This window comes from Chiroxiphia lanceolata, chromosome 8 (assembly GCF_009829145.1).
Source record: "Chiroxiphia lanceolata isolate bChiLan1 chromosome 8, bChiLan1.pri, whole genome shotgun sequence".
NCBI lineage: Eukaryota > Metazoa > Chordata > Aves > Passeriformes > Pipridae > Chiroxiphia > Chiroxiphia lanceolata.
In genome coordinates, this window is record NC_045644.1 from 4,761,493 (window position 1) to 4,773,616 (window position 12,124).

The 12,124-nt window shown below is 42.1% G+C and overlaps 1 protein-coding gene across 2 annotated transcripts in view; it reads left to right on the plus strand.

The window, feature by feature from the left end:
- DOCK1 (dedicator of cytokinesis 1) overlaps positions 1-12,124 on the plus strand; it is a 282,369-nt gene that overhangs the window by 150,568 nt on the left and 119,677 nt on the right. For both annotated transcript variants that reach the window (XM_032694686.1, XM_032694687.1), the window contains exons 28-29: positions 4,825-4,926; positions 11,165-11,259. In XM_032694686.1, coding sequence (XP_032550577.1) covers positions 4,825-4,926; positions 11,165-11,259 — 197 coding nt within the window. The remainder of the gene's footprint in view (positions 1-4,824; positions 4,927-11,164; positions 11,260-12,124) is intronic.

Consider the following 12,124-nt stretch of genomic DNA (forward strand, 5'->3'; position numbering starts at 1 on the left):
TCAGAGCTCAATGGTGCAGAAATTAGAAGCAATTTTACTGTTTGGAATTTCATGTTCTTTTTTTTTTTAATATAAAATTAATTTCTGAATAATCAGGCATTGTTTCCAAAGGAAAAATAGACACTTTGGTGTTGTGTTTAATTTGGTTTTCTTTTAATGTGGCTGAATTACCATCCTCCAACATGGGAGCTGGGTCTGGCTTCCCTTATGACAGGCTTGCAGATACTGGATCCCATGGTTTTGCTTTGGGAATACTTGAATCATGGAATAGTTTAGGTTGGAAAAGTCCTTTAAGATCATCAAGTCCAACCATTCCCCAGCACTGCCAAGGGCACCACTAACCCATATCCCAAGTGGCACATCCACATGGCTTTTAAAGCCCTCCAGGGATGGGGACTCCACCACTGTGGAGTCTCTTTCAGGGCTGGACAACCCTTTTGGAGAAGAAATTTTCCCAACATCCAACCTGACCCTCCCCTGGCACAGCTTGAGGCCGTTTCCTCTCATCCTGTCCCTTGTTCCCTGGCAGCAGAGCCTGACCCCCCCAGCCCCCCCTCCTGTCAGGGAGTTGCAGAGAGTGAGAAGGTCCCCCCTGAGCCTCCTTTTCTCCAGGCTGAGCCCCCCCAGCTCCCTCAGCTGCTCCTGGTGCTCCAGCCCCTTCCTCAGCTCTGTTCCCTTCCCTGGACACGCTCCAGCCCCTCAGTGTCCTTCTTGTCAGGAGGGGCCCAAAATTGACCCCAGGATTTGAGATTTGACCTCAGCAGTGCCCAGCACAGGGGGAGTAATCACTGTCCTGGTCCTGCTGGACACACCATGGCTGGCACAGCCCAGGGACCACTGGCCTCGTGCCCACCTGGGCACCCCTGGGCTCGTGTCCACTGGTGACCAGCACCCCTTTTCCCCCAGGCAGCTTTCCAGCCACTCCTCCCCCAGCCTGGAGCTCTCCATGGGTTGAGATGACCCCAGGTGACCCACTGGCCTCAGTGCAGCTGGTTTGAAAAGAAAGAGTGAATCCAGCACCCCAATTTTTGGGCAGGAGAGACATTAATTGTAATAAACTGCTTACAAAGTGCAGTAAATGTGCTCCTCTGGTGTGATAGGTTTGATTATCCTGCTCTCCGTGTGGCTCCCTCATTTCTGAGCTTTGATAGTAAAGAAGGACGTGAAAGACTTCAGGATAAACCCTGACAGTGTTTCAGTGAATAAATAGCTGATAAATGCCCAGGGCAATAGCAAGTCCCTGATGTTGCCCTTGCAGGACTCTCTGTATCAGTGTGGCTTTGCAATTATTCCTATGGTTAAAATTAAAATTGATTTTTTAGAGAATTAGATCCCTTTTTATTATGTGTTGCTTGGAGTGCTGTAGATGATGACAGTGGTCTCCAAATCCAACTAAGGATTAAGAACCAGCTTAAGTCTAAAATTTAATCATCTTTAGCTATTGCTAAATAGTTAGTAGACCACATTAAAAACACCGTGAGTACAAATATTGCCTATAAATAATTGCAAATTTTATTAGCATTGTAATTAAGAGCGTGCTGGCTGCAGATGATACCTCACTAAATGCAAAGAAAATGCTGAAGGGTGAGCAAGTGACTGATAGTGCACTTTTTTTCCTAATATTAAGTAGATTTTCATACCCAGCAGGGACTTTGAACAGTGTTTATAGGTGAGGATCTGCAGGTAAATGTCGTACCGGGGGTGTCTGTGTGAGACAATGTTGGATTAAAAGAACAATAATGTATCAAAGAAAGAAAGAAAAGGGGGTTTATTACCTAGGTAAATACTGAGACGAGCATGAATCATTGTTTATGCAGGAAAACAGGAATAAGTGTTGGTTAACTGCTCAAAGACCCTCTCAGCACCACTTTGGGGGCTCAGCATCAGCTACACAACATTTCACAAAGTTCTGTGATTTTAACTAAAACTTAAAGCACTACAGAATCCCCTCCTGTTCATGTTCCATTAGTATTTCCTCCAACACCCATTCCAGATTTTTACCAGGCTTTCCTATTGGCATTTTAATTCTTGCACGTGGACTCAGAGTGTTTCACCACCAGACATTAAACTTTCATGTTCCTTTCCCATTCTCACCATGCTAATTAAGAAGATATTCTTGTGTAATTATCTCTCCCTTCAGTGACTCATCATTTTCCTGGCTGATGGGGACAGCCAGAGCAGCCTGTGCTGCTCCCAGGGGAGGGCTGGACTGCCTGGGCAGGAGCTGGGATGTTAGAGGGGATGGAGGAGGGACAGGGGTCACCAGGAGGTGCAGAGGATGACAATCAAATTCATCCACACCTCTGGCTGCTCCTGCATTGAAAAATGAGAGTTCAGATGTGTTTGCAAGTTCAACAGTTGATCTTCATTAATTTACTCTGCTCTGGAGAGACTCCTCCTGCAGGGCTCTGTGCAGCTCTGGGGATCCCGACATGGGAACCATGTGGAGCTGCTGGAGCGAGTCCAGAGAGGCCACGGAGATGCTCCAAGGGCCGGAGCTTCTCTGCTCTGGAGCCAGGCTGGGAGAGTTGAGGATGTTCTCCTGGAGAAGAGAAGGCTCCAGGGAGACCTGAGAGCCCCTTCCAGTACCTAAAGGGGCTCCAAGAGAGCTGGAGAGGGACTGGGGACAAGGGCCTGGAGGGACAGGACAAAGGGGAATGGCTTCCCTCTACCAGAGGGCAGGGTTAGATGGGATATTGGGAAGAAATTCTTCCCTGTGAGGGTGGGGAGGCCCTGGCACAGGTTACCCAGAGAAGCTGTGGCTGCCCCTGGATCCCTGGAAGTGTCCAAAGCCAGGCTGGATGGAGCTTGGAGCAACCTGGTCTAGTGGAAGCTGTCCCTGCCCATGGCAGGCAGTGGGACTGGATGTGCTTTAAGGTCCCTTCCAACCCAAACCCTTCTGTGATTCCGTGATTTTTGTTTCATACCAAATTGCCCTGACAATTTCCTCGGATATGAAATTCATCTTTTGAGTGTTGCAGCCCTGTCTGTTCACTGAAATTACTCCCCAAATGGTAGATAAACACCAAAATATGACCAAAGCCCTCAGCCACTTTCAGAACCGACTCTGTCAGAAGGCAGCAGAGCTGTGAGTTGGCTGCTGGACACCTGGAAAGGGCTGGATTTGCCAGTGTGGGTTTGATGTGTTTATGTGAGAAAAAGCAAAAATAGGTTTGTCTTTGCCAAGCAATGCACTTGGAGGTTATTTGAGTGTGTGTGAAAAGACACCATGAGAAAACAAGTTTTGTCTCCAGCTCTCCCGAGTGTTTCTGAACCGTCTGCAGCACCGTGAGTGCGGTGATGGACTGAGTTCCATCTGCAGCTCATCTTAGGCAGCCAGTTTAAAAAATTTATAATTCTGACTAGTGCTGGCACATCCCTTTGATTGATGACATCAATAGGGGAGACAGGACTGGATGTGGGCTATTGGATGTTTTCTTCCAGGCCCATCGACGGCGTTTGTTGTGTCGAGCGCTCATTAGAGCCTGTGGTGACAATTAATGTTCAGATTTCTGATATGAGCCCTCCTGATTTCCATTTCATAGTAGTAAACATTGTCTTTGTGCAGCCCCAGCTTCTATTCTTGTCAGAGTTTGTTAGAAAGTGCTTTTGATGTCCTGGAACAGCAGCTCTGGTGGCCTTTCCCTTTCTTATTCGTGGAGTTTGCACATTCCTGACAGCTCCCATCAGGTGTCTTTGCATCATGTTGAAAATGTCCCACATGGGCCAAATCAGTTCTGGGGGAGTTCCATGAGAGAACAGCACATTCCAGGAGTGCTTATCTGGTGGAGGTTGGGGATTAGCCTGTAACTAAGAGGGCTCAGAGCACACACAGATAACCTGGTGTCATTTGGGCTTTAATCTCAGTTGCTTGGACTGATGTAGAAAGAAATATTTTAAATTGAAAGTAATGCTGATCTTAAAGGCAACAATAAAGGCTCTGTGCCTTAGAAAGGAGAGAAAATTCCTTCATATTCTCTTGGGCTGGGGCACAGAATAACCTTGGAAATGGCACTGAAAAGGGGAATTTAGAGTTTTATCAAACCACAGAAAGAATCACTTATTTTCTGAGTCATTCTGTGGGGTTTTCAAATTTTTAATGTTTTTTTTTTTCATCAAAGACCAGAAAAGACCTGGAAATTATTAACAGGCTTTTAGCAGATATTTAGAGAGAGATGATGGACAAGAAGAACCTATTTATGGGATCTTACTGTATCTAGTAGCCATAGGAATGGGTTGGATTTGTTACTACCACACCTTGACACACCACAAGGAAAGATTTAACTTTCTTTTTGGCACTTTTTACTTTTTCCATGGTTTGAGAGAGATCTGGTTGGTTCAGCTCTTCTACTTTTATGAAACTTATTGGATTTTGGTGGGGTTTTTTTTAATCATCACAATATCTGAAAATACCACTCAGTGAAATTAAAACTCGGGGTTTAGCTGTGGTGCTCAGTGTAATGATTTTTTAAGAGATTTCTTCCTTGAGCAGAGTATTGACTTTCCAAATGCAAATCCTGATATTGTGTGATATTTTTAGGAGTGGTGTTTATTACCTTGCAAAGCCTTTAATGTCAGAGCAATTTTTAGATGAAGAACATGTTGCAAAAGCTTCAGTGCTAAACCCATGAAATTGGAAATGGAAACTTTTTGAGATGTTTCTTTGTTTTCTTAACAGAGTTTTGCATATTCACTAATGAATTTTAATGATGGAATTATATCTACTACATTGTGTGGGGCTCTCAAGCAATATTATGTTTCAATAGCAAGAAATATGTTGCCTTTTCTTAAACAATTGCCTTCTTTACTTTTTTTTTTCCCCAGGGGAGTTTTGTGGCCTGCATGACAGCCATTCTAAGGCAGATGGAGGACTATCACTATGCTCATTTAATCAAGACTTTTGGGAAGATGAGGTCAGATGTTGTGGTAAGTTTAACTTGGTTTATCTCTTCATAAAATAGTTCACCTTCTGTTTGTTTTTTTTCCTGTTATTGGTCATTAAGTACCCTTGTGAAATGTCAACAAAATGTGTTTGGCATTATAGAATTAATATAAAAATCTTTATTAAAGCTCTGGAGCTGTTCAAAGCATGAGACACTGGATTTGAAGCAATTAAAGCATGAAAAAACAGGAGTGATGAGACTTTTGTTTAAGGAGAGAAGAATATTAAATAAAACTTACTTAGGAAAGGAACTTTCAGTGTTTAATCTTCCAGATGTCCTGCTTTCCTTTGTTTAAGTAGCTTTTACACAGAGATCTGCTCATTTTCCCTTTTATACAAACCATTTTAACCTTAGAGGTGCCCTTAGTTGTTAAATAAGCAATAATAATTGAAATTTGTCTTCTCAGAGTCGTTCAGTGGCCTGACTAAGGCAACAACCCAACTTAATTAAAGCATAATAGAAGGAGCTTATAGCTGAGGAGATAACTCTGTAATAACCTAAACTGTCTTTGCCATATGGCTGCAGAGGGGACACCAAACTCTTGGCTGAGCTCCATCAGTTAGTGGTGACCCAAAGCTGCTCAGCTCTGTCCCATTCCCCACTGCCATCCTGGGAATGCTCCAGGCAGTCTCACCTGGATTTTAATCTTTGTTCAGGTTCTCTTCCTTCCAGACCCAACAGAACAAACCCAGGGTCTTTCCTTTGTGTAAATTCTTTATGTTTGGACTTTCCAGTTTGTCTTTAATTGTTGTTCTTCTTATTTCTACCCATATTCTGCCAGATTTGAGCTCTTTGCCCCGTGCCAGTTTTCAGATAAGTTGCTAAAGCCTCTGTTTGCACCTGATCTGGCATCACTGAGTTACAGAGCTGATGATTCCAGAGGATGAAGACAAAGTCCTGCTGCAAAGAGCTGCAGATGGGCATCACTACATGGAAAGGGCTTCCCAGTTACCCTGCTGTGGCATCTTGGAGCGTTTACATGGATAGTCATTTGGTTTTCCACTAATAATAAAACATTCCCAAGCTAAATGTAGCCAGTGGAGTGAAAATACTGCTTTTTAGCAGACAGAAAAGACATGAGTGTTAAGGTTTATCAAGCCAAATATTTCTCTATTTTTAAAGCATTTGGCTCTGGAGAAGGAAGTCTGATTGCAGGGTTTTACATGAGGAAAGGTGAAAGCAGTTTGCTCTGAAAACATATTGAACCCAGGCAGCAAATAAGTGCCACACAGTCACTCACAGTGCCCTGCACTGGTGGGATGGGGAGGGGGGTCAGGGAGAGGTAAAACCTGTGGGTTGAGATAAGAATGGTTTCATAATTGAAATAAAGGAAAATAAAATAAAAATAAAATCATTATTAATGTAATAATGATGATAATTATGATTATGATGATAAAAATAGCAACTAAAAGAGAGGTAACAAACAGAAAGGGAGGAATAAAACCCCAGACAGACCCGTGCTGTCCAATAAAATGGTTCAGCACCCACTGACAGATGCCAAGCCCGTCCCCCAGCAGTGATTGGCAGCTCCCAGCCAGTTCTCCCAGTTTGGTTGGGAAAAAACCCAGTTGACAGAACAGGCATGATGTTCTGAGGTGTGGAATATCCCTCTGGCCAGTTCAGGTCACCTGTCCTGGCCATTCTCCTCCCCAGCTTCTCGTGCAGCTCCTCCCTGGCAGAGCCTGGGACACTGAAAAGTCCTTGACTCAGGGTAAGCCCAGCTCAGCAAAATCCCAAATATCAGTGTGTTAGCAACATTACTTTGATCCTAAATCCCAAACACAGCTACTAGGAAGAAAATTAACTCTATCCCAGCCAAAATCAGGACAACATGTAACAAAAACACGCAGAGAGAAAAGTGCTGCTTAGGAAATCTGGGATTTTTCTAATGGCAACGAAAGTGTTCTGTTTAAAATCTCTCTTTTTTGGTCTAAATTGCCTGCAAGGTGCTTCTGTAGGTCAGATCTTCCTTGTGAAAAACAGAATTAGTATATATTTGAAATTTGGAAAGTGGTCTATTTATAATGGGTCCTTTTTAAGAGTTTGATTTATGTGCACTCAGTGCTCTGGGATTCAGGAGGAATCACTTCTTTCTTCTGTCCTGACTCTGAATATTCATCCTGCATGTTTTGGGGTTGTGGAGCTGGAATTGCTCTGGACTGTTAAAATCATATTTTCCATCAGCATGTGAACTGTTTGACTCCCTGTTTTCCACTGTTGTGCTCCCCTGTAATCATTTGTTTTAGCAGGTTTTCTAATCCAAACTTGGTCAGTTGCTGCAACACTTTAATTAAATGTACCTTTTAAATGTTTTAATATTGTTGTGTAAATGATAATATGCGTTAATGGAAACTAAAGTACGTAGTAAGCTGGTAAAATATTAAGTGAGTAATATGATAAGAGTAGAAAATGCTACCTTAAACTGACTTTAAATACAATAAAAGAAGATGTGCAGGTATAATGGCAGAACATTGGTAATGCTGTAAAAAAAGGAAACTTCAGTGAGTAAACTGAATTTTCTTTCCTTTTTTTAAAGCACAAATAAAACTGATTGAGTCATCAGTGAGAACAAAAAGATGATACAACCCAGTTTCTGTGTTGAAGAGAAAAGCTGACACAACCTTTTCAGTGAGAGCCAAACCCAGGAATTTCTGTTCTCTGAAGTATTTCCTCACAGATGACATTTCAGTGTTACTGTGAAAGCCACCTCTTGGTCACTGGTTTCTGTTTCCCCATCAGAACCGAAGCTCTGTCACCTCCTTTAGTTCCTCTCTTGGACCTCCTGTTTTCTTCTCTCCTCAGTGGTGGGATGTTGCTGAACTGGACTGGATGGTTTGGATGGGAAAAACACCTTTCCCTGCCTCTTCATTTGACATTTCTTGGGGTTTCCATTTCTTTATTCCAGCAGTTTTTTTGTGAGCCACTGTCATTTGACTCACCCATTAGAGTTTAAATCCACAAGTCTTTTCATTTAGTCCCAGCATCCCTGGCCATGGAGGTGATAATTACACCTCCTATTCCAGAGTATTCATTTGAATCACAAAGCAGTGATTTAGGACTGAAATTAGATTAAGCCAAACAGAAATTAATAGGTTTTTCCTGAAAAAAATGACAAGAAAAGTGAAGCTGTGGTTGCTTCTTTGCCATGGGAGACCCTTAAATCTTTCTGTGCTCTTGCTCAGCCAGGAGATGGAACTGCTGGAGGAAACTTTATGGGCTGTGTGATGGTGGTGTCAGGTTTAGATTATTATAATGGTCATATTTGGCCTCAAAAGCCTTCTAAAGTGTGAGGCAGAATGCAATAAAATCAGTTTTTTATTCCTCTGCAGAATATAGTGTTTAGATTTATTAAGATATGTCCGTTCAAAGAGGAATTTCCAACTTTAAGGTCCCTTCCAACCCAAACTGGGCTGTAATTCTGTGATTCTGTGAAATCCAAACCTGTGATTCTGTTGTCATCCTGAGAGGAAACGTCAGCCAAGATCAGTGAGGTTATTTCTGGGACTGATTGATTTCTTTCCTCTTCTTACTTGATAAAAATTATTTTTATTTGAGACATCTGCGGTATTAGTTGACAAAAAAAGTATGTTGATGTTTTGCCACATGGAATATCTCAGGGTGAGCTTACTCAGTGGATGGGAATTGGGAAGGATTCTTACCTATTCTGGATTAAGCTTCCTTGGGATATTAAATATGATTTGTATTTGTAGTTGGAGAGAGACCAGGAGTTGCAGCCCTTGCTCCTTTAATACAGGTTTTTATAATTTTTTTATATTCAGAAGAATTTGTTCTGCTTCCAGATATACTGAAAAAAGTAGATTCTACAGCAACCCAGCATGCCCTAGAAGTTTCTCTCTCCACTTCCACCCCCTAGAAAAGCCCTGGGTTTTGCTCATAACATGAGGTTAATTCATCCAAACCATTTGCTTTTCTATAAGAAAGATAAAATGGCAAAGACAGCAATGTTCTGAATACATAAACCACAGGTGAGCATGAGGAGCTTTATATTTGATCAATAATTAGCTCAGTTGTTAGAGAACATTATTTAAAGTACCTGAGTGAACATGGGGTTATTAAAATGTAAATATCAGTAGATTAAAATGTAGAGCTGAATCAGCAAAGTAGGTCAGATCAGACGTGGCAGAACCTCCAGGGTCAGGAACGAGCCCCAATCGTCAACAATGTAACTCCTCCACCAAAATACATGAAAAGTGAGCAGTAAAATCTGCAGTTGGATCTCTTACATGAAGGTAGATTTTACTGAGCTCCTGGAGAGCATCTGGCCTGAGTTTGGCTTTATACAGTGGTGACACCTCTTGGACCACGAGCAGTTCCAAAACATCATGATGTGGCTTAGTGGGCACATTGGTGTTTGGTCAGAGGTTGGACCTGATGATCTTGGGGGTCTTTCCCAAGCTTAATAATTCTGTGATTTTATGATTCATTGGGTAGCAGGAGCTGGGATGCAAAACATCCCAAAGCAGCCCTCGTGCCGTGCATGTGGCAGAGCCCAAGACCCTGGAAGTTCATGTTGCTTCATGGAGAGAGAATGTTCGGGAGGAATGGAAGGACAGGACAAGGGGCAGTGGCCTTAAACTGAAAGAGAGTAGGTTTAGTTTGGATATTGGGAAGAAATTCTTCCCTGTGAGGGTGGGGAGGCCCTGGCACAGGTTGCCCAGAGAAGCTGGGGCTGCCCCTGGATCCCTGGAAGTGTCCAAGGCCAGGTTGGACGGGGCTTGGAGCAACCTGGGCTAGTGGAAGGTGTCCCTGCCCATGGCAGGGGGTGGAACTGGATGGTCTTTAAAGTCCCTTCCAACCCAACCATTCTATGATTCAATGATTTGTGATCCCAGTGTTGTGTTCTCAGAATCCCTGCAGCTCCCTGCATCCCTCTGACTGGGGATCTCTGAGCCAGGAAAAGCATTTTAACAGAACAGCGAATCCGGAGATAAAATGTGATGAAGATACCATCTCTCACACATGGAGAAAGACTGATGAGAGCAGCAACTTCAGATTTGTTTCTCACTGAAAAGGTTACATAAAAAGCAGTCTTAGTTAAAAGTCCAGTGAATGTAACATTTTGGGGTTTTTTTTGTAGGCATTTGACATTTTAAAGATAGACGAGATAAATACCATTGCTGAGAAACTGAATCAAAGGGAAAATATTCTAACCTTGGAATAAAAGTTCATTTTTATCTCTGTGTGAAGTGGATCAAGGACTTTCTGCATTAAGTTCTTTTTACCCTTTATCTCTCTCTCAGCATTTGATATTGCTCCAATTGTCAGATGGCAACTGCAGATTCCTAAATTGTAGGAGATGATTTACATTGTAAAGTACATGAGGTTTCTGGTCCAAAGAAGTGTTTGTTTATATCTGTGTAGGAATAAATTGCTTTATGCTGCTAAATTAACTTTTGTTCTGGGACAGGTTGTCACTTGCAGAAGGAATTACTGTTGCTGCCTTTAGGGAGAGTCTCTCCCAGTTTTGGGATGGCCAAACTATTGCTGTGCTCTACCCCATGTCAGGGCGATGGGCACCACCACACTTATGGATCCCATTTTTAGCTAGAACATGTATTTATTTTAATAAATAAATAATCTTGATTTCAGGAGGATATTGACAAAGGGAGGGAAAACTCATCAACTGACTCCAGGAAGTATTTTCAATGTAATGATAAGATTTTAATGAATATTTAGCTTTTTTTTTCCTTCTCTTTCCATGTCCCAGTGTGCTTTTAACAGCTTTCTAAGAGACCCCAGGCATGTGTCACAACATGTGTGTCACAATACAGGCTGCCCACAAAGGGACTGTGAGACTTCATAGTATAAAAAATAATTATTATATATAAAAAATATAAAAATATAATGTGTGTATAGGTATATATAGATATGTATAAAATTATTTTTTCTCAGATGTTACTCCCTTTGAGATAACTGATGAACCAGTGGTAGGTCCTGAGTCATCCCCATGGGCTGTTACAATGTGGGATTAAAGTTGTTATAATTTCTGACAAGTTTAACTGGAATTATTGTAGGATTTATGGACATGATGTATAAATATGCTTTAGTAGGATTTAGGTGTGTTTTATATGAATAATGGCTTTTTTATGGAGCAGAACCCGAGGACGCCTTTGGAGTGTGGTCATTAATAACTGCCACCATCCCGTGGATTTCTGTGATCCAGCAGAACAGCCTTCTCCAAATATTTTCTCTCCTTTTAGGATTTTCTGATGGAAACATTCATCATGTTCAAGAATCTCATTGGGAAGAATGTCTATCCCTTCGACTGGGTGATAATGAACATGATGCAGAATAAGTGAGTACGGAGGGAAAGGCTCCCTGGATTTCTGGGCTGGTTGGGTTTGTGTTGGAGCCGAAACCACGGGGTTGCTTGGAAACAGTAAAACACAAAGCTGCAGCCAGCCTGGGCTGGGCTTTTCTCCTTCTCTGATGCAAAGAATTATTTAAGAACTGGCTTTGGAGGTGGCTGAGCTGTGTTTTAGTGACCTGTTTTAGGGGTCCCCAAATTAAGGGTGGCATCAGCCTGAGATCCCAGATTTTGGAGCCAACAGCAGGTGCAGTAAGGTTCTATACATACCTTATAACAATTAAATTTAGTCTTCTCAGGATAAATGATATGTTTTCCATATGACCTCAAAACTGGTTACTGGATGGAGTTGTATGTTCAGGAATATTTTCGATGATGTTAACAAAAAAGGGCATTTTAAACCCAGATTCCACCATCACAGTAATACAGAGAAAGGCTACAAATGTTTCTAATGCTTGTTTTTTTCCTCAATAATTGCAGCTGTGTCATTATTTAGCATTCCTTTGTGCAGTGTTTTATGCTGGTGACATTTTATTAAGTGTGTCAAATGCTTTTATGTGTACTGAGATGAAAGTATAAGGCAAAAACATTATATTTACTAGTTGCCTGGAGAAATCTCGGCTGCGTTCACTGGTAGCGACCACGGCTATAAAGTTGTCAGCGTTTACTTCTATAAAATCCTGAACCACAGTTATAAAAACGCGCCATAACTTTAATCTTGGTTTCTGAGGTCTCCTTAACCGCCTCCTAAAATTCATTCTGAATAAATACGAGGCAGGAGATTGAGCCATATTTTGGGGTCGTCTCACCGGTTTGGGATTCTCCCTCGTGTGTGGCCACAGCTTGGGAAGCA